This window comes from Neolamprologus multifasciatus, chromosome 7 (assembly GCF_963576455.1).
Source record: "Neolamprologus multifasciatus chromosome 7, fNeoMul1.2, whole genome shotgun sequence".
NCBI lineage: Eukaryota > Metazoa > Chordata > Actinopteri > Cichliformes > Cichlidae > Neolamprologus > Neolamprologus multifasciatus.
This window is the reverse complement of record NC_140445.1, coordinates 50,355,506-50,382,629: the sequence shown is the minus strand read 5'-3', so window position 1 is coordinate 50,382,629 and position 27,124 is coordinate 50,355,506. Positions and strand designations below refer to the sequence as shown.

Sequence of the window (27,124 nt, the reverse complement as noted above, 5' to 3'; positions counted from 1 at the left end):
ATGGTGGGGAGAATCTGCTTAACCAATCAACAGAAACTATTTAGAGGACCAAAGGACAACTGGCCAATCGCAGCGAAGATGGAGGATCACGTGACCATTGTTTTTCTTTCGACTGTTGATGTCACATCACTCTGGAAATTAGGCATCGGGTCGAGCAATCTATTACACTCCCGTAAGGTGTTATGCTTTTGTGTTATGATTAATCAAGGATGGCCGTTTAATAGAAGGATTAAGTGAATCTGGTCTCTCGTGAAACAGCAAAACAAAGGACTGGTATGCCTTGTTGTTTTGTGTGCGGCCTGTATAAAAGCTAGCGTTTAGCGGTACTCTGTTAGCTAGTTGCTGATGTTGACATAGTTAACAGTAAACCTGTTGTCCTCTCACCTGTGACAGTTAATGAAATAGTGTGCTTGTTAAAAGTTGAGCGATACTCAAACACCAGATTAACAAGAACTCTTTTGGTATTTTTTTTCTGTTATGCAATTGTTAAAAATAATTTTTCTCGTTTTTATTTTTAAATCGATTCATTCCAAAGGGCTTTATTGACTTGCAAATTTAAGTCAACAATTTACTATAAACAGTGTGTGATACAATGATAGATTTGATATAGCATTACGCTCTGTGGTTATTAATTCTATACAGTGTTTCCCTTATTGGGTGTATGTAGTGGTGATGTAAACTTCTTTTTTTTTTCATTACCAGGTTAATGAATGGGGAAAGCACGGGTGTACTCTTGATATTTCTTCGAATGGGTTAAACCCTTGTGGACTGAAAGAATATGAATCACAGATGGGCTTCAAATACCTGGGTGAAAATAAGTAAAGCATTGCTTATATGGCAGTCCCATGCTCACAAACCAGCAGCATCATTGCCTTTGTGTGGTGCGTTTCACTGTAAGAGTCATGCAGAGCAGCCTGTTTTCCATAAGGAATGCTATCTCAGCTGGAGGCACATTCACCACCTGAGGGCCAAGGGTCGCAAGGTGGGGTTCTTTAAAGGTAACCAAGTTAGACATCGGCTTGGCCTCCACACCAGCACCCTGTATTTGAACACTTCAGCTTCAAAGTGGTCTGCTGGCCTGAGCCGACATATGTCTCGTGTCAGGAGCACGCTGGACACAGTTTCCAAAGCTGTGAGTGGGACACATACAGAGCTTATGTCAAAGATCTCCAGACTCAAACCTAATGCTTTAAAGGCTGATAAAAATTCAGAAGCCACTGTTGAGACAAGGCCCAAACCTGATGAGAATACAGTCACATCCACTTACGATCCTTCTAATGCTGCTCTCTCTCTAGCATCAACTGCTCAGAAACCTGTTGTTCAGAGATCTTCTGCCAATCCGTCCCTTTCCACTTCTGCCACATGTGATGCAAGTTCCATTACCTCCACTCATACTCAGACTTCTACCCAAGAGACTGTCACTGCTATAGTCCCAACTGTAACTGAACCGAGGGAGAAAAAACTGAGACGTATTGCTCCTGGCATCAAAGCTACTCGTTCCAGGAGACAAGAGGAGCTCCAGCCTTCGCTGAATGATTTGGAGAGCAAGAGCACAATGCCCAAACAATCCACAGACCTCTTCCATCCGAGCACCTTTTCAGTGAACCTGGGTGAGACTTACACCTATGTAGCAAATCACGTCAACTCATACTTTGGCAGCAGCATAAACACTCAGGACAAGAAAGAAGAGCATCTTGAAAGCTCTTCCACTTCCTCTCAGGATCAACAAACCTCAGACCTCATGCCGGTGTCTGATAAGAAAGACCCTGCTCCCCCAAAGAGGGGTTTAGGACAGTACCTGTCTTATTCAGCTCCAACTGTGCAGGCATTTGTTGGGAACTACATAGCACCTCTTGTTCCTAAGTTCAGAACAGGAGAGTCCACGAGCGCTGTACTGGAGGAAAAGAAATCAGAGGACGTGCCAGTGAAACAGGCTGAGGTTAGTAACGAGCAGAAGGCTGCGGAGGAGAAAGCCAAGAAACTTCTGCACCAAAGGGAAAAGGTAGGGATTACAGCACAGCAGTATTTCTTTCATAAATTTTTCCTTTTGTAGTAAGCCATATATTTTTAACAACCTGTTCCTTGAGAATCCTACGGGTATGCTATAGGACTTTCTGCTTTCATTCTACTCAATATCAACTTTTTTTCAATAGTCCCAGATTTTGTCTATGTGGGTTACGCTTTTTGTCTGTGTTTGAGTGAAACATTATATGCATATTAAAATGATCCAGTATAGTATAGTGTAATACAACAGAGTGTCCACAATTCAAACTCAGACCAGCGCACTTGTTATTCTATATGTCTATTGGAAGGATGTTGACCTGCTGTTCTGGGAGTTCTGGGAAGCTATAATTCAAAAATAACCCCCTTGAGAAGTTACAGGGCCACAGAGAGAGGGCGCTTTATAGGCTTACGGGGGCCTTTATGTTGTGGAGATCTAAGCAAGTCTGACATCTAGTTTGTGGCAATGCTGGATTGACCTAAATGTGCATAACATACATGGTCTTAGATATTATTATAACATATTAAATAATATATCAAGCACATACATAATATTCACAGCAACCATCATACCAGCCTAGTGAGGAATTAATGTACTGTATTTTTTATTTTTTTTATTTTTTTGCTTTTATGTCACAGATTATTGCAAGAGTGAGTGTGGACAATCGAACCCGGGCACTGGTTCAGGCTCTCCACAGGGCATCAGATGTAAAGGTCTATATCAACAGGGTGGAGGACTTAAGTTACCACCTCTTGGAGTTTCCAGAGACTCGTGGCGTTGCAGTGAAGGTGAGAAATGTAGCAGTTTGTGGCGAGGTGTGGTCTGTGGCTCAGCTGCAGGGTAGGGGTGGTGCAGTGGGTTTATGGGGCAGTGCCAGGGGAGACTGACCATCACAGCTGGAGATCATGCCTCCCCTATTTGGGCGGCACGCCAGGATCCGAGAGGATGAGGGAACTGAAAGCAGACAGTTGCGGGCGCGCAATTGTCGCAGCAACTGTGCGAACCAGCCAGCAACAACAGCCTGAAAAGGCAAAACTGTAAATAAAGAGCTGAAAACACAGAAACACTGTGTGGGTGTGTGTGGCGTACTCCGCAGCAAAAGCAGCCAATTGCGTTACACAGTAAAGATGGTTTTTCTTTTTCATTTTCCAGCAGATTAACATCCACACGTGGGTGATGTTTTTTTTATAGAGAGCTGACGGTGTTGTCAAAACTGTTTTCAGCAGCATGTTTCTTTTTATTTACATGTTAATTTCCGTGTTATGTATGTACGGTCTGTATATGCTGTATGGTCAGTTGCTGAGCTTCTGCAGCATTAACATGAGAATCATATACGTTATGCTTTCTGATTGTATTTGAGAATTTTCCAATGCTTGCAAAATGTCAGTCTGTGAGCTGCGCTCAGCAGGTTACACACAGCTCTAAATGCAGACTGCACACTGTTACAAAGATTTATGTCAAATCAGTGATACCACAAATACTAACCAGTATTTTAAACCAAGGTTGTTTTTCTCTGTAAATCCAGTTTTTGGTTTCTCATATTGTTGAGAGCCTCACTTTGCAAGTGGCTACGGAAATAAATGTAATGATATTTAAGTTTTCATGCACTCATGCTGTGAGGGGGAAAAAAAGAATCTCTTCAGACATCTTCTGCATTTATTTCGGTCACATTGCTCAGTCTGTTTGCAGTACTTTTAGCTGTCATGTTTTATTTCTGATCAAGGTTTTACAGATGTGCAGTGGTCACACCAGTATCGACCCCCATCCATTTTTAACCATGACGACGAAGGTCAACATTAATTTCTCATTGCAAACTGATTGCACTGTGTATTTTTCGCTAAATTCAGTCTGAATAAATAATGAACGGTGAACGAACGAAACTGGTTTCAGTCAACAGACGGGATGACCTCTGATTCAGTAAGCGTCGATAGTTTGTGCCCTGGTTTATGTAACTATGTGCTGACTGATATCAGGCAGCAGAATTAGATGGGATGCAGGGTGACAAATACAAGCAAAGAGTAAATCTAACAGGAAGTAATCATGATGCATTATCAAAACAAGGAGAATATAATGCATGATCAAAAAGAAGAGTGTTTATTCATGCATGCCTGAACTTTGCTTGTTTTGATATTTGTTCACCCGTTATGATGTTGAAGTTTTGGTTTTGAGAGCGCAGCTGCGTCTCGTAACAGAGAGACGGTTCACCTCTATTTTCCTACTTTTCTAGTCCACACCACTTCATGGTGGATTGACAGCATTTTCTGTTTCCGGTGCTGACTGTCATGCTATGTTTGTATTTGTCAGGAGAAAGTTATCCCTTGCCTCCTCCGTCTGGAACAGGCTAACGATCCGGGTCTGAGAGCAGCCGTTAGAGAAGCACTCGCTCTGGTGGGCTATCATAAACCTGTCAAAGGCAGAGGAATAAGGATCTTGTCCATAGATGGAGGAGGTTTAAGGTACACGCTCAACTCCACTCCCCTGCCCCCCACACTCGTCTTTACTTTAAGATATGAGTTGATATCAAGTTTATAGTGTCAAAGGTTGTACACTTCTTCTATTAGTCTTTAAATCTTGTGCTCTTGATGAAGAGTTGGTTACTAACGTCTCATGCATGCATCCATGTATTTGTCTGGCTTTCTACTTTCAGGGGAATTGTTGCCCTTCAGACGTTACAGAAGCTAGAAGCCCTGACTGGGAAACCCACTTACAAACTGTTTGATTATATCTGTGGTGTCAGCACAGGTACGCTGTCCTCCTGCCCTACTTCTGTATCGTCAGAGGCATGTATATAGATTATCTGAACAAAGTGCAACACTTAGCAGAGTTCAGGCAGCACTGACCTATTTGTTGCTCTGCTCTGAATTTTGACCTCAATTTCACCAGCAGCCCCTTTCCTCTCAGTCTGGGTGAGAACTAATATTGTACAATTGCACAATTAATTTTGCTTTCATTGCAGTTGATTTTAAATTCATAAAATGAATTCATAAAATTTACAAGTATTTTACTGTCAAGAACATTAGGCGCTTCCTTGATGTTAAATTACCACAAGGGGGAGCTGTGGACCAACCTCAAACTGATTAAAAATAGATTAAAAGCCTGCTGTTTATTTGCAAAGCACATTGGGCTTTAATCACTGTTAGAAGTTTCTGTTTGTCCAGCATTCCCTCAGTTATATGTTTTAATCTCCACCAGCTGGTTATACTCCATTTTCAGATTTAGTGAGAGTTGTCAAATGTGACAACACGCCTCCTAAATCAAATGGTGTTCTCACACATTTAGAAACCTATTAGGGCCACATCTGGCACTTTTGCCCACATTGTGCCACTGTGACTCGCTAATCCTGTTGGGGATACTTGATCAGTCTTCTAACCATGTTATTCCTATTCACATCCTGTAAACTGATCTCCAAAGCATCTGGTTATAACAGATGATCCTTCAGTAAGTTTCCTTCCAGTAAACCTGGTTCATTACTGTATGAACATCATCTTTGAGGACGCGAACAAGCTGTTCCTCGATGCTTTCTCAAAGGATTGTCTGAACCTCCTCTACCTCCTGTTTACAGCAGTTCAATTAACAGTACATCTCAGTCACTCTCATTTGAATGTTTCTGGTTGTTTTAACTCAGGTGCTGTGCTCGGGTTCATGCTAGGCATGTTCCAGATCCCTCTGAAAGAGTGTGATGATCTGTACCGAAAGCTGGGCTCAGATATTTTCAAGCAGAATGTATTTGTCGGCACCATGAAGATGGGCTGGAACCATGCTTTCTATGACAGTGAAGCGTGGGAGAACATCCTCAAGTGAGTTTTGCTGTCATAGTTCATGATCAGTGTCTAGATGAGCGCCTTGTCTTTCTCCTTTATTGCGGTGCTATGCAACAACAATGGATCTTCGACAGCCATGGGAGCAATTAAAATACAGAAATGCCTAAAAAAACAAAAAACAAACAAACAACAAAAAAAGCTGCTTGTTGAAAAAGTCTGAAAGCTATATTACAGAATAAAGATTACTGTATGATTAATCATAGTCAGCATTCCTTTGAAGGGAACTCATTTACCTTTAGTCATTATGCTACTCTAAACCCTCTACACTAGAAAATAACATCACCTTTGTGAACCTCCACAGAGAGAAAATGGGCTCTCACCTCATGGTGGAGACTTCAAGAAACCCTGACTGCCCCAAGGTGAGCTTTATGAGATGGTGTGACTCATTATTCCCCCAGTGTGTTTTTTGCCTCACCTTGTTTACTTGTATATTACTCAGAAACCTTCTTTCTCCATTTCCCTCGCATTTCTGTTCTGCTTGACAGATAAAAATAGGCTCTAAAGCCATAAGAAAGTGGGCCTAAAGAAGTATATGGGCTTTTCAGATGTCAGCATGTCTCCTCTGAGGCTCAGAGCTCAGTGATGACATAAAATTGATCTGTCAGAATGTCGACCTAGATATTATGCCTGCATTTCTTGTCTGCTTTTGTTCAACTACAACCTGACACTGAAAAAGAAAGTCACTCTGTATGTTGATGCCCTCACCCACAGGTGGCAGCTGTGAGCACCATTGTGAATCGGGGCACTCCTCTGAAGGCATATGTTTTTAGGAACTACAACCTGCTGCCTGGGATGTGCTCACACTACCTTGGGGGCTGCCAGCATCAGCTTTGGCAGGCCATCCGCGCCACATCAGCAGCCCCCGGATATTTCCAGGAGTTCCCCTTGGGGAATGATCTCCACCAGGTCAGTCCCATTCACAGCTGTTACGAAGTGAGAAATCCTCCTGATTCTGGCTGTACTGACAAATTTCGCCAAACTGACATTTTTATTTATGTCAGTTTTTAATTTAGCTGGTTTTATATGAATGCGAGAATGAGGCAACATAGGATTTTATAATTTCTACCTTTGCTGTATCTACTTGGAGGCTGAGGGCCACTGGTGGCCGCCAGTATTTTTGTTTTTATTTGAGTTAATTGAAATGTTCTTTCATATTTAGCTTAGTTTTAGTAGACGAATAGCCTCAGATTTGGCATGTAAACTGTACTGTTGGTTCAACACGAATACAGTTTGTATAATTTGACCAATAGTTCAGGGTTTATAGTCATTTTAGGGAAAACAGAGATTTTTCCAGTAAAGTTTTTCTAGTCCACATCCTATAATTACTTCTGTTCAGCAACATTTTGCAACAGACCTTTGCTGGCCAGCTGAGAATTGCGCTGATATTTAGTGTTCATGCAAATTCTTTTTTTCAACTGCAGTCCGCTGCTGCAGTATTAAAGCTTTTAGTCTTAGTCTTCTAGATTAACATGCCCCGCACAGTCAGTGTCAATGCTGGAGAGTTTTGAAGGATTTTGAGAATTCTAATGAGAAAAATTCTCTGCAGAGCAAGTGAGAGGGAGGAACTCTTTTTCCTTTCTGTTAGTGTTTATTTCCAGTCAGCTACATTTTGACAGAAGAATGAGGGGTAGAGTCGTCGTGAGACGCACTTAAATCCATCTCCACTAAACAGGTTCGCATTAGCCATCAGCAACATAACAAACCGCCTGTCCATTTTGCCATTTTGCTGATCAATAAATCAGCAAAATTATTAAGCCTCTGTAATGGAAAACAGAGGTTGCTCTGTTAAGCAAATGGAATGGCAGAAAGCACAGACGATATAAGAAATCTTATGAGGAAAGTCACACCAGAAACTGGGTAAACGTCTTGTTTTATTTTATTTAGAGTAGTCATGCTGCTTATTTTAAAAAGGCAAAAACACAGGTGGGATAAGGTGGGGAATAATGTTCCACTACAGTCTAAGTATTCAGTTGACGTAGCCTGTGTTTGATTTGCCACATACAAGTGTGGGAATCTCCTTAAATTTACATTAAAAACACAGATGAACAGACTCTGATGAACTTAGTGTAGATCCATCACACGTGAATGAGAGTGTGTTTACATCAAAGGCAATATCCCACACGGGCGAGCTCCGGCACTCCTAATTGGAAGCTGTGTTAGGTGTGCAGGTGAATGAAGTGCAGGGGGAGAGAATGAAAGAGACTGGATGATGAAAACCCACCTGTAGTGGGAGATTTCCCCAGCATGTCGTCTAGCAGGTCTCCCTCTGATGCATAAATTATCCCAATCCAGAGCTTCCCTCATCACACAAAACTGTGTGACTGCTACATCTGCTTCATTGGAAAGAAAATACAGACAATCTAATTATGGAGCTGCTTTTGCAAAATCACTTAGTTGGCGGCCAGCAGGAGGCCTCGTACTTTGAGATGATGAGACGCCATCAGTAGTTTAATATATTTAACACATCTGACATGAAATCAGTTACAGCTGTTTTATTTTTATTTCAAGTCTGTCAAGAGAAAATTCCAACTGAAGAACTGAGTAAAATTAAAATGAGCTCTTGGTCACAAGAGCTAGGGTTAATTTTAACCTAATAAATCTCTGAAGAATATTCAAAGGCCTTGACTGAGAATTCATGTGCATACGGAGCGTTTGCACAGCTCTTGCAGTTTTGGGAGTGTTTTTACTTGTATTTACTATCCTGAAGATGACTTACATTTGTATGTAACACCAGGATATGTCTGGCTACCAAACGTGTATATTTTAAAGCACACCTTATTTGTGGTTCCTGAGACACCGAGTTCATGCTGTTTAAGCTGAGATTTAACTCACCCGAATTCCGTGTTTTGATTTTTCATTTCAAATTTTAAGATCTATTGAGATGTAAGAGGATAAAATAACTTGCCCAAATCAGTCATCCTAGTGTATCAAAGGCTTCATGGTATCTTTTTGGTAAATTCGGATTATGTTGATTTTGATATAGGCATCATATGAAGTTAGACTCACAGATAAGGACAAAATTATTAGCAAGGGATTTTCAACATTGCATTTCCCACCATACTAGTTTCTATAGGAAAAAATAAATGATATCTGTTTGCACACAATATCAGAAAAAAACTCAATTACCAGGGTCAATATTATTAGCCCCTGAAAAACAGGAGATGGATATGTGTAGTTACAGTCACAGTGTTTCCAAATGTCAACTAGAGTGTGAAGTATCATGAAGAAATTCAAAAGAGAGCTACACAGTACAGAACAAGCCCAGCAGAGGTAGGAAGTGAAAGATTTCAAAGACTCTGTCAAGAAAAATAGTGATAGATGTGTCTAAAGACCCCAGAACAACTGCCAACACACTAGTGAAAGACTTGACCGAGACAGGTGTTGTAGTCTCGAAGATGACAGCCACTAGAATCCTGAATGGGCTGCAAAAACAAAACTCTACTTCTGAGAGACACCTTTAAGTCAAACTGAAGTATGCCAAGAACAACCTGGAGAAAGATTATATGGTTATATCTGGAGAAAGAAAGGAGAGGGGTACAATCGAAACAACGGCGTCCCCACAGTAGTGGGAGTATTATGCTGTGAAGATGTTTCAGGGCATCTGGAACCAGGAATCTGCTCAATGAATTAATCAAGAAGAAAGCAGGATATGTGAAGATTTTGAAAGGGAAATCTCCAGCAGTCAGCAGCAAAACGCGGTCCAGTTCATCGCTTTGTCTCTTAACACAATGACACAAAATATGTGCCGCTACTGGTGAAGATCTACCTCTAGAAACAAAAGAGAACATTTCTGACTGGCCTGCACAAAGCCCTGACTTGAATGTTAATGAAAATCTGTGGGGTGAACTGAAAACCTGATGTTCATGCCAGATCAACAAATCTGGAGTAGCTTGAGAGGTTCGCCAAAGAAGAATGGGCTGGGTCACTCAGGAGAAACTTGTTGAAAACTAGTACATAACTGCAGGCTATTATCCAGCAAGAAGGGTACAGAATTAACTATTAGCATCTGGGAGGCTAAGAATTTGACCCTGGAATTTTGGATTTTTGTCAAATCAAAAAATTTTGTGTGTGCAAAATAAAAATAATAGAAGCATCCAAAATAAAACCAGGATGTTTGGAAAAGTTCTCAAAGCGCTTAACAGCAGTCTGTCCAGGGTGTACCCCGCCTTTTGCCTTATGGGAGCTGGGATGGGCTCCAATCCTGAGAAGGATAAGCAGAAGAGGATCAGCAGATGTTTAACAGCACTTTAGAAATACTTTTTTAAAAAATGACTTTTTTATAGAGAGCTAGTAATTCTATCCTCATCTATTTGTCAGTTTTCTTTACTGAAGCAAAGACTACTTTGCTCAAGCTAATGGAAACCTGAGTGATGATAGTTCAGATGTAATTTTAATGAGTTTCTAATTATGATTACACAGTAAAATCCAAGAGCAGGACTTGTAACAAGCTCCTGTTCATATACGGTTTCTTTTAAGCACTCTAATTTCCATGTGAATGTTTGACCATCTTCAAAATGCCACTCAGTCTGATGACTTATTTGGTGCCTGCTTGAGACCAGTTGTGAACATAACATGCTGTGTGTATGATGTCAGGATTCCCTAGAGAGAGAGTCATCTCGCTCTTTTCCACCGACGCCCACAGACTTTCCCACTTAATTCAAGCCCTCAGACAATCAACCTTTTGTGACAGCGAACGCAAGAGTTGTAACGGCATGTGCTGAACGAAGGTTGGACTTCTCAAGCAGCTTTCGAAGACAGATCAGTGTTTGTTGATGATTCTGTGAGTCTGCAGGCTGGAATGGAAACCTGATGGAGAAGCACCTAGATTCTATAGATTCTTTCTACTAACACTGGGAAAATTGTAACTTGGAGCGAGACCTTTGAAGCAGAGCCATGGCATTATCAAAGCCTCACACTCACTACCATAGCCGTGGACAGCATCCTTTAGTGAGGGGGGAACAAGGGAAAAAGAGGTGGGGTGGGGGATAGATGAGATGAAGCGAGAGAGGAGGCGCATGTTCCACATTAAAGCTCGCTCAGTTATCTCGACTCTAAAGAACACAGAAGTAAAAGCCTTCAGACATTTCACAGTGGATGCCAGGGCATGCCAGGAATGGTGAGGAGGACCCATTTTTTGTTGTTTTTTTTGGCCTAGTTGCCATGGTGTCTCCTGAGGCGATGGGAAGGAATGGGAGCTTGTTTTGTGCCCACCCCTGCCAGCATTTGATGGGAGACATTGGACTAGTGGACCACCACCCCCAGTGCGACCCCTTGGAGCCCCAACGTGGCACCGTGCTCAGCCGAAAGGCTTCACTCAGCCACAAATGAATAGGTCACATCAGCCCTCCCATACGTATTTGTCACTAATGAACAAGGGAGTAGACATAAATTAGTACAGGAAGGCATTAAATGTGGCATCTGTGACTATGAATGACATAAAAAAGGCAGAGGGGCTTGCATAATTAAATGGCGCAACTGAAGAGATCCTAACATTTTAATTCATTTTTTTTCTTTTCTTTTTTCCCCTCTTAAAGGCCTCTGGAGATGGAATTATTGGTCATAAATGATATATTTGTATATGGCACTAACTCATATGAAGCAGAGAGGAGAGAGGAGATGTTGTAGATTCAGGGTGTGAATCAGAGCTTTTAAACTCTTTCTCATCCCTGCTTGCTCTTCCCATGTTAAGCCCTGGGAACTTGGCCTGCAGACTGTTAGAGGTTGGAGCTCACATTTTAGCCATGCTGCAGACAGCTTCCTCTTCTGAGACTGACTCAGGATCTTTGTCCTTTGAGGATAAGTCCCATCTCCCATTTTTAACAGGGGTGGCTTGAGTGGCTCCAAGAATGTACCTAAGTAGAGCTGCCTTATGAAAACACATACTTAAGCAAAAGTAATCGTTGCAAAAGATGCAAATAAAAAAGTTTTTGTCTTTAGTTTTTGATATAGCCTTTATTCATGCAGGTAATCCCATTGAGAATCAATGTCTTGTTTACAAAAGAGACCTGTTTCAGACAGAGTAATAAAATTACAACAATCAAAAAGCTAAAATTATCTAACGTTGCATCTCGGCTACTGTAATAAAATACAATATGAGAATAAAGCTTTAAACTAAATGAATCAGTTCGTTATTGTAATAGCAAAAAAGGGTGTGAATAGGTTTCAGCATAACACAGACTGATGCGAGCCACACAGTTCACTTGATTAAAGTACGGCAACTCATAAAACAGACACAAAATAATGACAATGAACGCAGCAGTGTGACGCACACTGAGAGCTGCTTGATTCTGATTTGATAGGCAGGCATATGTGAAAACCTTTCGTAGCCAAATAAGAAAGTAAATCTGACATTTTTGATTGACGATATTATTTTCTACTGTCTCGTGTCTCATTGAGGCTCAATGGGACATAATAAGGTGATATTTCATTGTTAATTTTGTTAAACTCTGCAAACAGCATATTTGTTCCTTCACTTCTCACATGCACTGACTCCAGAGCAGCGCTCACTCATTCATTTACTGCACTGCAGTTATCTGTTAATCAGACCTGCCAGTGGTGTTGGATAAATTCAAAAGTGCTATAATTATAATTAAATGGAATTAAATGCAATATTATGCAATGTTATGAATAATTTGGCTGTTATTTTGTTCTGAATAGAATCGTAGCAGTCATCATTAATAGAAGGGCAGGAGATAAATAGTAAAATTAGTAAAATAGTCAAGCATAATAGAGTTGTAGGAGTGATAATTCTGCAAAAAATGACTCGAGTGAGAGTGAAACCTATACTTCTTTAAAACTCCTCTAACAAGTGCATTTTAGTTGAAAGTTACATTTTCTGAGCTATGTGCACTTGAGTAACTTGTTAGCACCCACCTCTGATTGTCACATCACCTCTTTTTGCTCAAATGGCCATTTTTTCTTCTTCTTTTGTTCTGTAGAACACACTTTTTCTCACATGCACAAACACTCAATTGAGCTGGCACACTTGTTTGAGGATTATGCTGGTCCACTTATTATGTTGACTGACTGCTGTGTGGAAGCTTCAGCAAATCTTCCTCGTCTCTGACCTCCCTCGCCTTTTCACAATTGCGCGTCACATTCAGATGACTTCTTTACTGCAGACCCTGGAAAGAATTCACGGCTTTAAACCTCACGTTGCAATATATTGTCACGGAGGTGTGTCTTCCATCATCCTCTTAGCAAAACACCAGGGGAATTTAGTGTAAATTGTCCAGGGGAGGAGTTTTGAAATCATGCTTTTTAATATGAATCTGTCAAATATGTGCATAAGGCCTAGAGTGACTTTAGGCTGAGTAAATATGGAGGAGAGCTTCTGAAGGCATTTATATCACTTCATGAATTGTCACAGTTTAATCTCAGCGGCTGCGGTCGACAGGGATGATTCATTGTTTCAATATTGGGTGTTCATGTGTGGTCATGTATTCACAGAACGTGTGGGAAAAGGTAACTGTCCGCAGTATATCTCAATTGTTTTGGCTGCCTGGGGGCAAAGCTGGCACCCTTATAGATGAGTCCTTCTTCTGTTTATAGCCTGGGAAGATGATTTGAACCTCACGGTGACCTGAGGGGCCCATAAAGCTATAAGGTCAAGTGAAGAGCTAGTCCATGGAATTACTTAATATGGCATGAAGCCCTTTGACTTGGCCTGGCCACCATTTAGGACTGGTGCTCACACCGTTTCAGTTCCATCCTTGCAGATCACAATGATGCTTTTTATGTGTATTGGAAACCATTGGGGAATTCATTTTGGTCAATGAGCAGATTTATTTCTCTGATTGCACAGGCAGTGACTGGGATGGCTTCATTTTGTGTGCAAATGGTATGAATTGATTTGGAAGATTCATAGTTGTTTTTTTTCCTGGCAGCCTAATTATCTGCTTATCAAGTGAACGACCATCTCTGGAAAACATTCTGGTATTGTGACAGACTTAATCGGATGTCCATGACTTATGTAATTCTTCCCTAATTAATCATTTGTGAGAACGGAGCCTCATTGGCGGGGCGTCATAACAAATTACTACAGAGCTTAGTGCTCCTCGGTCCATCCCTGTCAGAGGAGCAAAAGAAGAAAGTGTAATGACTAAAGCTTCTCCCCGGAGCTGAGATTTGAATGCTACACCAGGCTCTATTTCAAAAGGTTCACCTCATTTAGATTTAAGCTGACGCTCCCTCCTTTTCTGTGTTGTGGTCGTTCATAATGAACCCTTGCACAAATGAGTATTGAAGGTTTACCCACGGGTTAGAGAGGGAGAGGGATGCAGAGGCGCACAGGCTGGATGAATGGGATGAAGTTTGCTGTCCCAGCTAATGGGAGCTGACATACATTGGGGCGTGAAATGACTTTTAGTGATCTCACGATAGCACCTCTTTGCTATTCAAATCAGCTCTTCCCCCTATAATGCAGCTTAAACTGACACAATGAAGATAAGCTCCCAAAAGTTAATGACAGTGGAGACATTTTTTTAAGCAGCAGTGTAAATGAATCATGCAAATCTCAATATTATTCATTTAACTGAGAGAAATTTTTATTCCAGAATATACTGTAAGAACAACATCTTTTTAAAGCTATTCGGTTTTTTGAAAAAATGTCCCCTTGGGTGTGGGAGCCCCAATTAGGTGAAAACTTGGTATATTTGCATACAGACTCATAGAAGTGATGAGCACATTTGTGAAATAGCCATTAGACCCTGAAGGGCAAAGGCGAGGCTAAACGAGCTTTGATCCTCAGAGTAGTAACTAACGCATGGCACCGGAAGAAAGACTCAAACACTGTCACAGGAAATCATTAAGCTTCTATGAAAGCCAGAATTCAGAGTTGGCATTCCTCTTTATCTGATAGAAAATTTAACCTCAAAGGGGGTTAAATGTCGGTCAGATGATTGCTACTGACAGGGGTGTACTCTCTGAGGACATTAGTCTGTAGACACATGGCGTTCCTGTTTACAGTGAGACTGAGTCATTTCGAGTATAAGCAGCATTACAGCTCTAAATCCTCGTAAATGGAAGTGACCTTTGCCTCGCGTCATGCATGTTTGACAGACAGCTTGAGTGGGGCCATTTTGCATGCAACCTTATTTGCAGTTTGTCCCAAGTGGATCATAGTTTCAGCTTAATTCATCATCCAGATGTGCTCTGGCCTCAAGAATCTTTGTGTGAAAATGTAGTACTGGCCAATGTAAAAAGGTAAAGTATTGGTATTTGTATTGGCCAATGAACGAAAATGGAAAAAGTTAAAGAAGAAAAAAAGAGACTTTTCACCTTTCAACCATGTTATAAGTGTTGATGTTGCATAGTTTGTCCACCAGAGGGTTCTCTGCGACTTTGCTGTTGGTTTGGAAAGCCGCAAACACAACAGTCATCTAATCTGAGCAGACTCGGGCAGAGCGTGAACGAGTGAATAAATAATACGTGTAACTAGGGATGCAACGATACCAATTTTTTCAAACCGATACGATACCGATACTTGGATCTGAGTACTTGCCGATACAGAGTACAAAAACCAATTCTTCTACCACACACACACAAATGCAATGAATTGGAAGACAGGTTTTATTTTATTCTCTGCCGATAATAAATAATATCTTAATAAAAATGACCTCAAAAAAATTTCAAGTGAAAAATAAGCACTTCTGTTAAATTATTGCAGAGTCTCCACATTGTAATTTAACAAAATATCACTGAACTATTGGCACTAACTCAAGCTTTCGGAATAATAAATAAACACTTCTGTTTGGAATAAAATAAATACAAATTAGGTTTGAGAATAAAATAAATGTTTAAATTGTTGCAGAGTGTCCATATTGTAAACAAACAAACTAAATAACGAAAGTATTTGGCATTGACGAATGAACTCCTCATCTGCCCGTGGATCATCAGTCCACTGTGCCGTTAAACCAAGAACTGACATCGCGCACACACTGTACCTCTTTACCTCTTTTGGGGCGACCGTGGCTCAGGGGGGTTGGGAAGCGTAATGAATAGTGGCAATAAAGGATAAACATTATTTATACTGTGTCCAAGCTGAGTCAACTTTACTGTTATTCCTGAGCCCAAGTGGTACAGGAAGCCAAAAGAATGACAAAGTGCCAAAGGGCTTGTTTCTACGGGGCGACCGTGGCTCAGGGGGTTGGGAAGCGTATCTGTAACCGGAAGGTCGCCGGTTCGATCCCTGGGCTCTCTGTCCTGGTCGTTGTGTCCTTGGGCAAGACACTTCACCTACCGCGAGTGGCCGATGGCGCGATATGGCAGCCTCGCCTCTGTCAGTCTGCCCCAGGGCAGCTGTGGCTACAACCGTAGCTGCCTTCACCAGTGTGTGAATGCGAGAGTGAATGAATAGTGGCATTGTAAAGCGCTTTGGGTGCCTTGAAAAGCGCTATATAAATCCAATCCATTATTATTTAGAAAGTTTTGGCACCATTATCTCCCTGATGTGTGGGCGGTTGGGAATTTCATATCGCAGCTCGAGTATGCTGAGAAGAATCCTATGTTTTCCACGACTGGCATTGGCTGGTCATCCAGAGCGATAAAATGAGTCAGAGCCTCTGTTATTTTAACTGCCCGTGGATTTTCTCTTGACATTTTTCATCGCTTTTCCAAAACCTGAGTTAAAGTTGGCTGTTCCGGTCCACACTGCTGACATTTTGTTTAGCCTAGCTACGGTAGCCTCCAGTTTCTCTTTTTTTATCTGGAGCTGCCAGTCTGACTCGTCTAACCCTGTGCCTGTTTAGCGCCAGATGTCCCCCTAGTGGCCAATCTAAAAAACTACAACAAAAATGACATGCCACCCTCTGATTAATGAAATAAGTTAGTATCGGTTCATGGTATCGGTTAAGTTTTACGAGTATGAGTACACACACATTTTACAGTATCGGCCCTGATACCCAATACCAGTATCGGTATCGGTGCATCCCTACGTGTAACAGTTGTTAGGGAAATTCGTGAAAAAAAAATGTTGTCCAGTACATTGGCGTATTGAATTTTTAAATTGCCAGATCTCGTTATTAGTATAAAAAGTCCTCTGTCGGTTGGACTTTAATAAAAAAACAGTGTGTAGAGTATCTTAGTCTATCAGGAGTTGCTGCTGTCCTGCAATAGCATGCAACAAATCCCAAGTAATGCTACTTTTTTTTCTTTTAGCAACACTTTTTTAAAAAAAATTTGTGTAAAATTATTGTCAAAGCAACTATTGTTTTTGCCTGCCATTGCCTTACAGTACTGTCGTATTCAAATAATCCAACAACCAAACCTTGTGATGATTGGCTGCAGAAGTTATGCAGTCTCAACTTGCAAACTCACCTGGCCTAGCATTCCAGGAAGCATAAGTACAGTAAGCTTTGCAAGGCTAAAATCAAACTCTAGCTGACTCACTCATCTTCTGGTTCTAGCTTTTGCCATTCAATTTATTGACTTCCTGCCCTTGACTGTAGGACAAGAGGTCAAAATAGTAGAGCATATAAAAAGACAGCATGATCTCTGGGCAAGTCTGCTCCTCTGGTGTTGGACAGATGGACAATATGTATGATGTCTTGAGAAAATTACATTAGAATGCAACCAGGCAGTAGCTAGTAAGCATGCCAACTTCATTAGATTTTTCTGCAACACACTACATTATAGTCTTTAATATAGTCATGTCTGTTTCTTCTTAACATTCCTTTCACAGTTATTTTTAAATGGTTAAAAAGTTGTTTTTGCAGTAATAATGTTAAACAGTGCTCCTGTTGGAAAGTTGGGGTACTACCAGCCTGTTTGGACACCTGCGTAAAAAAGATGACTATACAAATGACTTTTTTTTTTTTTTTTTTAAAAAGAGAGAGAATACAGAAAGAAAGCCTAGCAGTCTTTCAGTGGTGCAATAGGTCTTTCTATCAAAAACATATTTTTCATAATTGCCTTGACCATTTTTACCCGCTCTGGGCTCCTCCAGCAGGTGCACTGAGATGTAGACAAGCTAAAGCATTAAGTCCCTCGCTCAGACAACCATTGCACAGTCTGCTTTTAAAGTTATATGCCCTGGCACTGTGTGCAAGCGCGACCACTGCGCCTCTGAAACTTGCCCCCAGCTATTAAGCACAAAGAAGCCATAACTGGACCCGGACTGTTGCCATCATTGCCGCAGAGTTCAGAAAATGGAGCCTCTCACACTGGGGTGAGTGATAAGAAAACTGCTTAGTTGTTTTGTCAGCACCAGTCAAACCAGCTGGGTTTGACTGGTGCCCAGTGCAGCAAGTTCCCCTAAGTCTCTATTACGGGCACATCCAATCCAGGCATTTTCCTCTTCTTCTTTTTTTTTCTTTCTTTTTTTATGTGATTCATTTCTCGGTCTGCCAGACAACCTACTGGTGCATAATGATGTGCTTTGGACAAACGGCCACCTCAGCAGTTCTTCTATGCTCTGTCACAGAGTGAAGCCTTCTTTGTATGACTTCCATCTCAGCCAGTTAAATAGTGATCTCTGAGGCTCTGGCTCTAATTATTATCTCAGCAACCAACTTTTAGATCATCGTAGTAATGATTGATTATACATTATCATAACAGATTATTAGACACACGTGTCTTTGTAGTTTTTCATGTTAGTTACATTTTAACCACTGCAGTAGTTTAATGCTTGGCAGTGTCTTTCTATCTTTATGTCTGTCACTCTGTGCTTAAATAGCAACAAAAATTTCTGGGACAACTTCACCTACTTCCAAGGTGCATGGAGAGGATGAGAAACTAATAATGCAGGAAGGCAAAGGTAAAGAGGAACAACTTTATTAACTGACCAACGTGTTTCGGCTTGTGGCCTTCATCAGGGTCATAATAACGTATAAATCAATTTGTGTTTAAATAAAGGAAAAAAAATTCCTTTCCCCCATTTTTATCGTTAATGGTCTAGTCCAGCATTCACTTGGGCTGTGACTTAACCAGTTAACCTTTTAACCAATACTAACCTGTTATACGTCAGCTGGTTTACTTACTCTGTGCATAAAACCATAGAGAACTGTTGCAAAGGTTATCCTGCCCTTCTTTTGTACCGACGTTATTGACCTCTAATCGCTCTTTGACTGAAAATGTGTCACATTTTCTCAATTATTTCATTCGTCCTTGATAAATACGTCTGTGGTGATGTCTTCAGAATGTATGCAATGTCCAAGCAGGTATTCAAAACCTGAAAAAGTTTAGTTTACTATCACAGAAAAGGAAGGAGATGAAACGTGTACATAAGAATTTTAGTGATATAGAAATCCATTCATATCTCATGAAATTAGTCAGTTTTCTCTTGATCTGCTTATTGGTGTGGTATTAGCCCCCTGCATTGTTTATGAGAGAGTGCCTGAAAAAGTGAACTATACAAACAGGTAGAATAAAATGTTAGCAGCATTGTGTAAAGCTTCCTCCTGCAATGGGTTTAACACACTAGTGTCAAATGAAGATGTTTTATTGAATCATGTAGGTAGTCTAAATAAATTCCTTTCCCAGATTGATTTACCAGAGTCAGTACTTCACGCCTACTCGTGGTGTTGCTTCAATGAAGATAAAGTGAACTGAAGTCTGGTGAAACTGAAGAAACTTGCAGAGGAGAGCGGCAATAATTAAGCAAAGAGACAAGTTGAATAATGGAAATAACACACAGAAAAATTGAGACCATAATATGGTAAATAAATACATAATTTGTGCTTTTTGCAGTTACACTATAGGGATTTTTTTTTCTTGATTTCTTTTCTTGATATCAATGCCATCATTAATAATTGGTGTGCAATATATAAACTACTGTAATAACAGAATCATAATTATATCAATACTGTGATAGTAATGAAATGTAATGCGAGTTCAGCAAAGTGTTAGTTTCCCCATCTGTGAGTATACACGGGTCTGCTTGAGCCCAGCTAAGCTCCGTGTGGACGAACAAATGCCTGCACATTTTTTGGGAATCCGTGCACTCATCCACGGGAAAGTAGAACCCAGTAGAAACTACTGTCTTTGCGTCCTCCAGGCAGTGTGCAGTACTTGAAATTAGTGTAATAGGAATGACTGCTCATGTCTGCAGCTGTCTTTATCCACCACCTCACTCTGTGATTTGACCTTCCAATGAAGATTTTTTTTTCACTTTTTATTTTACAACAATAAAACCAGAAGTTATTTATCTAGTTGATTCATTATTACAACACCAGCTATAGCCTGTAACTCATGATATCTGTGGTCAATGAATGCCTTTATGATTAATACAAAGGCAGCTGGCTCTTTGTCAGATATCATTAAAATGTTTTGGGGGGTTTTGTATCTTTCTTTCTTTCTTTCTTTCTTTCTTTCTTTCTTTCTTTCTTTCTTTCTTTCTTTCTTTCTTTCTTTCTTTCTTTCTTTCTTTCTTTCTTTCTTTCTTTGGAAAATGTGTCTTATAAATTGTATTTATTTGCATTTCTTATTATAGTATGAACTGATGACACACAGACTTGCTTGATCTGTGTCAGCACAGCTTTTATCAGTGCAAGCGAGCTGCTGACAGTGCAGTTGACGCAGAGAACTCTGTGTCTAAGTAAATCATAGCTGAGCTGCAAGTGTGTCAGTAAACCCTTAAACTTGTTTTACTGTTATCTAATGCCAAATCAATTCTCTTTAGCACTCCAGGTTTTCGTAGAGAACTTGTACATTACGTTTTTCAGTTGTAACGGGAGCTTTTCCTCCAGTCCAGCTACAATAGCCAGAGCTTTGCAATTTTATGTTGGATTGATGGAACAGTTTTCCATATCACACTCTCAAATTTATACACACAAGGTGTTTTTCCCCCATTGCTGTGTGTGTGTGTACATATGCCACACGCTATCAGAAATGCACACATTATTGTATGCGCTGAGCATGTGCTCTCGATCAAACGTGTGTACACACAGCCATGTAAACAAGCACCATTCGCTCTACTGTGTCCCTAGACATTTGGGGCCCTGCGGCTCCCAACCCCCCCAAGCTCGGCTTCCTTAATGAGAACGGGCCCTTGTGTGTTTGATCCTGGTGCCAGCCCTGCGGCCCCTCAGCCTCATGCCTATTCAACAATTCTGCAGCCTCTCCAGTTACTCCCCCACTGCCTTGGGTACAATATGGATCCAAAGCAAAAGCACTCATGGGCAGTTGTTCGATATCAAAGCAAGTCTGACTGAAACTGTGAGGGAAGGGGAAATGCTGGGACTCTTTGTTTAATAGACTTACAAGCAGCACTAAAGCTGCACATTGATTTATTTATTTATTTTCTTTTTCCTCTTCATTTTTATCAGATGTTCTTCTGAAGTGTTGTCTATTGACTGTTAAAATCCATGAAAGGTTTCAAACCCCAATTATTTGGTTTCACTGACTTTGGTCTTGGCATGAAACACCAAACCTAGCCTGTAAACAGGTTGCCTAACAGCACTTTTGGTTTTTTTGTTGTTGTTGTTTTTTCACAGGATGGAGGTCTACTGATTAACAACCCCACAGCACTTGCTATACATGAGTGCCAATGCTTGTGGCCTGACACGCCTCTGGAGTGTGTGGTCTCGCTCGGTACGGGTCGCTTTGAATCTACTGGCAAAAGCAACGCTGCATATACAAGCCTCAAAACAAAACTCACCAACGTCATCAGCAGTGCTACAGACACTGAAGGTAAGGATGCACCGCAAAATGATGGAGACCTATTGTGGTCGCCAGTGTTTCACAGCTTTGACAGCCGCTAAATGTACAACTAAATTCTAAAGCACACCTGTGTCAACCAAGGAGTGATGAAAGCCTGAAACTTGCCGTGACAGGATTAAGTCATAGTGTAAAGATGGCTGCAGTACAAAAAACTGAACTGAACTGCCTTTGTTTGCAGTGCTGTTTCAGGTCTGTTTATAGTATTTCCTCTACACAAGAAGATTAAATAAATGCACATTAGCAGTGATCATTCCCGGTTTCTGTTTCTTTTCTAAGGGGGAGATTTAGGATTTTTGATGGTATCTTTTTAGAAAACACTGCACCGCAAGTCGACTTTGTTCTAGATAAATCCCACTGTGGCTCTTTGTAGCGGCAACCTCTTTTTCTCCTTATCACCTCTAGACATGGGCACTTCTGCTGTGCCTAAATTTGGCTTGTTCCCCTCCCTGTTGCTGCTGTGGTGCAGTGTGTGTGTGCGTGTGTGTGTGACCTAGATGCTTCTCTGCACTTGTTCGTCCTGTATTTTGGGATTAATCCCTTTCCTAGCTCTCTTGCGGGCTTTTGTTATTTAGAAACAGCAGATTAGAAAGAGTGTTTATCACAGATTTCCTCTTTTTCAAAAGCTTTAGTGCTCGCAAGCCTCCTAGTTTGTCTTTGGTGTATCAAGCTTAGCTGTGTTTGTTGTTGCGGACAGATAAAGCAGATCTAATAGGGTTTCCGTGACAAAGATGGAGAATATTACTTTTTATACATCTTCAGACGTGTTTTGGAAAAATGACCTTGGGCCACTCGTTCTTGAAACAGCTGTTCCTTGTACATCCAATATACGTGCAAACTGTTTGCTTAAACACAGTATCCTGTGTTTAAGCAAACAGGTTGCATGTTTCAGTTTGTTTGGTGAATACATGGATGTCTTACAAGACACAGAAACGAGTTTGAAAGGTCTGCAGCAATTCTGGAGTCTTTGTGTTATTGTTTTGTGTTTGGATTTCCATATTTGGTAGGTGAAAGGTAAAAGGGACTTTCACTTGGAAGGTGATGATATCACTATCTAACAACTAATCCTTTCTGCAGAGGGAAAATAGTAGAACACTTTTTAGCAGTTGACATCCAGCTCACTGCACAAGACCAAACTGTTTATGATTGACAGTATAAAATTTTGAATAACGAGTGATTTATTAAAGTAATGAAAACAAGGTTCATCTCTGATTTAACTACATGCATTATCTCTTGTGAGTAAGCTGTTCTTGTCTCTGTGTATAACTTTTCAGCACTCAATAGTCTAATACTGATTTGCTCTATAAAAACTCTCCAGATAAGTTACTCCTTGTAGAGTTGTGCAGAGCCTTGGAGACGGTTGGTTTTAATACTGTGGGAACTCAGACAGAAACCTTTTTGGGTGCTTCAGGCCTGTTTTGTTACCCGCTGCCTGTTTGTTTGCATTTGTAGGATGTTGATTTTAAACTGCTCATGCAAGGCAGATGAAAACAGCCGTGATAGACAGGCTAGACATTTTCACTTGGTGTTACCTCACACTCTAGCCCTGAGCGCTTACTCAGTGACACTTGTAATCCTATAACAGCGCTGATAGATAAGGTTTGACTTTGCTAGCCCCTCGTAAGGCAGAATGAAGTGAATTGTGTTTTAATTTTTTTTATTCTCTCTTTTATGACCTCACTCTTACTTCTCTTTCCCTCTCCAGAGGTTCACGCCATGCTCAACGCCTTCCTTCCTCCAAACACTTACTTTCGCTTCAACCCCTACATGAGCGAAGATTTCTCCTTAGACGAGAACCGCCAAGAGAAGCTCAACGCGCTGCAGGCTGAGGGCTTGCGTTACCTTGAGAGGAATGAGGACAAGCTGAAGAAGGCAGCTCGTTTCCTGACCCGAGAGAAAAGTTCCATCCAGAAGATGACGGACTGGGCCAGGCTCAGGGTTGATATGTATAATGGTCTGTCCTTTTACTCGTCCAAGTTTTAGATTCCACTCGAGCCACGTTTTTCTGGTCCACACGAACATGGAAACTTACTGAGGTCCAAGTGTCATATTTGTTGCCCTGTAGCTCTGAAGAACATTATGTATGTCCACAAGTAGGTAATGTATACAACATGCCAAATGCCACCTCCTCACTCTCACTTGACACTGTAATGTAATTTTAGTTTAAATGTGCCAACATCTTTGGCAATGAAGATTTATCCGATGTATAACACTTGACTTAGCATAGCATTTAAAGAAGATCTTTTAAATGGCTTGTCGATTTAAAAGCTCCCTGGGTAGAGATTCTACAACAGCTGATGGCAGTAGTTTAACATTTAAATGACTTCTTTGCCAAAATGAATGCCGATTTTGTGTTGCAGATGCTCAGTTATCTCCAGCAGACAATTGGCTTAGGTTAAAGACTGAACTAATGACTGAAATTTGTCTGGATTCTTCAAAAGGTAATAAAATCCAGAATCTTCCTGGGAAAAAAACTACCTGTTCTCAATTTAAGACTTAAAGCTAACGTTAGCTAACTAGCTGCTGGGACTTGATAAATATTGGTAAAAGTGGTGTCAATGTTCTAACTTAACATTCTGATAACTTTATCTCCTTTGATGTTCCTTTCAAACATAGAACACAAAGACTTTATTTCGCAGATAAGCTAGTAATGGTGGCATTAACAATGATCTTCCCACCATGTGGATATTTACTGATCATTTACTTTTGTTTAAAATACTGAAAACCAGTACATCCTCACAAACCAGTATTTATATTCTCACATAAAAGAAAAAAAATATATATAGATGGACTTCATGTGTTGTTGAGTAAATGTATAACCTGTAAAACTGCATTGTTAAGAAAAAAAGTCTAAAATTAATGACTAAAATTTGCACAACAAATACAGCTACTGCTAAACTGTGTAATTGTATTTTGATAAGAGTAACACTGATACGCGAGGAGCCCACATGAAGCGTTACAGAGCTATAAAGTATGTCAGTACAATTTACATATGATGATAAAAAATAAAGATGTCTATGGGAAAACACCTCAGTGTGTTAGTAAGGTGCTAGGCTACCACAGCAGCTTCAGCGGGCTTTGGGATTAATTGTACACGTCACTCAGTTGGTATTTTGTTGATGAAGTGCTGTTTAACACTTTGATCCAAAATGTCCTCTGGCTGTTAAGGAGTATTTTTCTACAGTTTTTCATTCTTATCATAGATAACTTGCATCCGCACAGCCATCTTCATCATCTCAAAATGTCTGCAGTATGTTTAACCTGCAAAAAAAACAACACAGCCTAAGAGAGAGGCCCTAGGGGTCAAGGGTTTTTTATGCTGTTTTTTTTTTGTCATGTGTATGTAAATTGTGATCAGGATCCAGCTAGAGCCTCACTGTCACAAAGCGTGAATTTTTATGTGTTATTTAAACCGCAGAGTATTTTTAGTTCAGTTGTTTCAAGCGCTTTTATCATTGTGTGCTTTTATTGTTCAGTTTTCTGGAATCCCTGCAGGCTACTCACATTTTCTCCTCTGTCTTTAGTGTGCCCTCTTTCCCTTTGATGCCTGTTCTCAAAAGCCGCTTTCACCCTTTCCACCTTGAAGCGCTGTGTTTTTGTCCCGACTCTACTGCACTGTACCGTTTGTTGAAATCACACAGGGTTTATCTGATGGGCTGGATTAAAACAGATGGCTGCTTATTGATTGGCTGGGATGTAAAATGATTTTCGTACGCTGCTACTTTTGCTGCACATAAATGCATTGCAGGCGTCCATTTCGGCGCCTAACCTGGTCACGTACCCTATTACTGATACGACATTGTGTCGGTTACTCCCAGAGGGCCTGCAGCCAACACAGATATAACCCAGATTAATATAATTCCACTCATCTCTTGTTGGTCCTGTGTAAAGAATGTTTGAGAGTGTAATTAAAACCCACTACTGAACTGCGCTGCATTCTGCCTCCTAATTGTATGAAGATTAGATTATTGTGATTGGAGGAAAGCCGCAGCTTCTCTTTACTTCATCCCAGGAAGTGAGGAGGTGGAGGGAAGAGGCTATCAAGTACTCACGACTGCGTAATTACGACTGCAGAGATCTGAAGTGATATTCACCCCCCACTTTCTTGGCTCACTGTCCAGGGTGCTTGGCTTGATTAGCTCATTCTGATTTGAAAAATTGTTACTTGGGCACATAATACAGTATCTCTCAAAGGTTTCAGGTCACAAACAGAAAATTTCACATTTTCCATGGAAACACGTGAACAGGATATATATTTTAATATGAGTAGTTTAGTTCTTTACATGTAACTTGAATTGTTCTAACACAATTCTGCACTCCCATCCTAGCTGTGAGTTTGGTGAGGAGATCTGGAGACATTTAAACCCTCGATCATGTAAGTGCCTCCCACAAGCTGTTCCCTTGTTTCAGATCCCTTTTATCCCGCACAGATTTCACACATTACTGCAGCCAAATTGTTGCATTTCCTCCACCATGCTTGAAAGATGAACTCAAGTAACCCTAAAGCATCTTTTCCTTTGTTCTGCATCTCACAGATGGTGTTTTGTTTGGCCCAAATGCCTCTAACTTAGATCTGTGTGTGTAAGTAACACTTTCTTCCCAGTATCTGGACTCGCTGGCCAGCCTTAATCACTTCTCTCAGTGGCCGGTCGCTGATATGGCTTTTTCTTTGCAATCCTGCCTAAAGGACCAGCATCGTCTGAAGTTCCCGCTCCTTGTCTATTTTTGCCCAGTTGTGCACCGAGGCCTCCCAATTCTTTTTCTATTTGTGTCATTCTGTTCTAGCCAATTGGCACTGCTCAGTGAAGAGCACACATCATTGTATGAAATCTGCAGTTTGATGTCAATTTCCTGCATGGATTAGTCTTCATTTCCTCAAGAATACTTAACAGGAATATTGTGATGGCTTTCAAAGGCAAAGTCTTTTTGTGTTTTGGCATTTCAAGATTACAGTCATAACTTAGAAATACTGATGCTCCAGAAGCTCAGCCAAGAGTTTGCAGTTGTTCCAGTATAACTGGATTTTTTTTTTAATGATCCACTAGTATTTTAGCATGATAAACTTGAATTAGAAAAAACATCTTGGCTTTGTGAACTAAAAATTTAATTCAATGCAATTTAATGTTCTTTCATGGTAAAACAAACACGCTTTCTTTTCAAGAACGAGGACATATGTGACCCCAAACTTCTGAGCAGCAGTGCCAGGAGAGATATAGGTGTGGTCAGTGTGAGTCTGCGCTTTTTTTTTCTCTCAAATATATGTTGTTGTTTTTTTAAAAAATAGGGGTGTATTTTTCATGGGAATATAATTTGAAGGCCTTTCCCTGAGCTGCCTGTCATAACAGAGAAGAAGGTGAGACGAGATGACTGTACAAGGCTGTGCTCAGGCACCTGGGTAAAAGCTCTGGCCAGTGATGGATGGCATTTCCCTGCAGCATAAACACAGTGCTCTGACACAGCTGTCCACCAACTGCTTACACCCATGAAAACATATCCGTGGCCAAAGACAGTAGAGGACACAACAAACAGCGTCGCTGGTAGTCTGAAATGGTACACCTTATAGGTCATTCAAATATGTTGTTTTATCTAGAATTTAACAGAAGGGCAGAGCAAATAAAAGCAATATGGTGGCGCTGAATGAATATAG

At 40.7% G+C, this 27,124-nt stretch overlaps 1 protein-coding gene across 3 annotated transcripts; it reads left to right on the top strand.

Moving 5' to 3' along the window:
* Nucleotides 1-55: 55 nt before the first annotated feature.
* On the top strand, nucleotides 56-25,407 carry LOC146515245 (calcium-independent phospholipase A2-gamma). Of its 3 annotated transcripts, none has more exons than XM_085169131.1 (10): nucleotides 56-172; nucleotides 703-2,002; nucleotides 2,641-2,790; nucleotides 4,307-4,458; nucleotides 4,650-4,744; nucleotides 5,628-5,799; nucleotides 6,125-6,182; nucleotides 6,535-6,729; nucleotides 21,255-21,450; nucleotides 23,183-25,407. In XM_085169131.1, exons 2-10 carry the CDS (start codon nucleotides 779-781, stop codon nucleotides 23,458-23,460), a joined length of 2,520 nt encoding a protein of 839 aa, XP_085025257.1. In that variant the 5' UTR covers nucleotides 56-172; nucleotides 703-778; the 3' UTR covers nucleotides 23,461-25,407. The 3 variants fall into 3 exon arrangements, with proteins under 3 accessions (XP_085025257.1, XP_085025258.1, XP_085025256.1); XM_085169132.1 differs by having other exon boundaries at nucleotides 84-177; XM_085169130.1 differs by having other exon boundaries at nucleotides 92-273.
* Nucleotides 25,408-27,124: the final 1,717 nt, after the last annotated feature.

What these genes read in the sequence shown, in the direction of transcription:
- LOC146515245 (XM_085169131.1), top strand. Translation starts at nt 779, where the DNA reads ATGAATCACAGATGGGCTTCAAATACCTGGGTGAAAATAAGTAAAGCA. An exon ending in TTCTGCACCAAAGGGAAAAG is followed by an intron (nt 2,003 to 2,640) that starts GTAGGGATTACA and finishes TTTATGTCACAG; the next exon opens with ATTATTGCAAGAGTGAGTGT. An exon ending in TATCTGTGGTGTCAGCACAG is followed by an intron (nt 4,745 to 5,627) that starts GTACGCTGTCCT and finishes GTTTTAACTCAG; the next exon opens with GTGCTGTGCTCGGGTTCATG.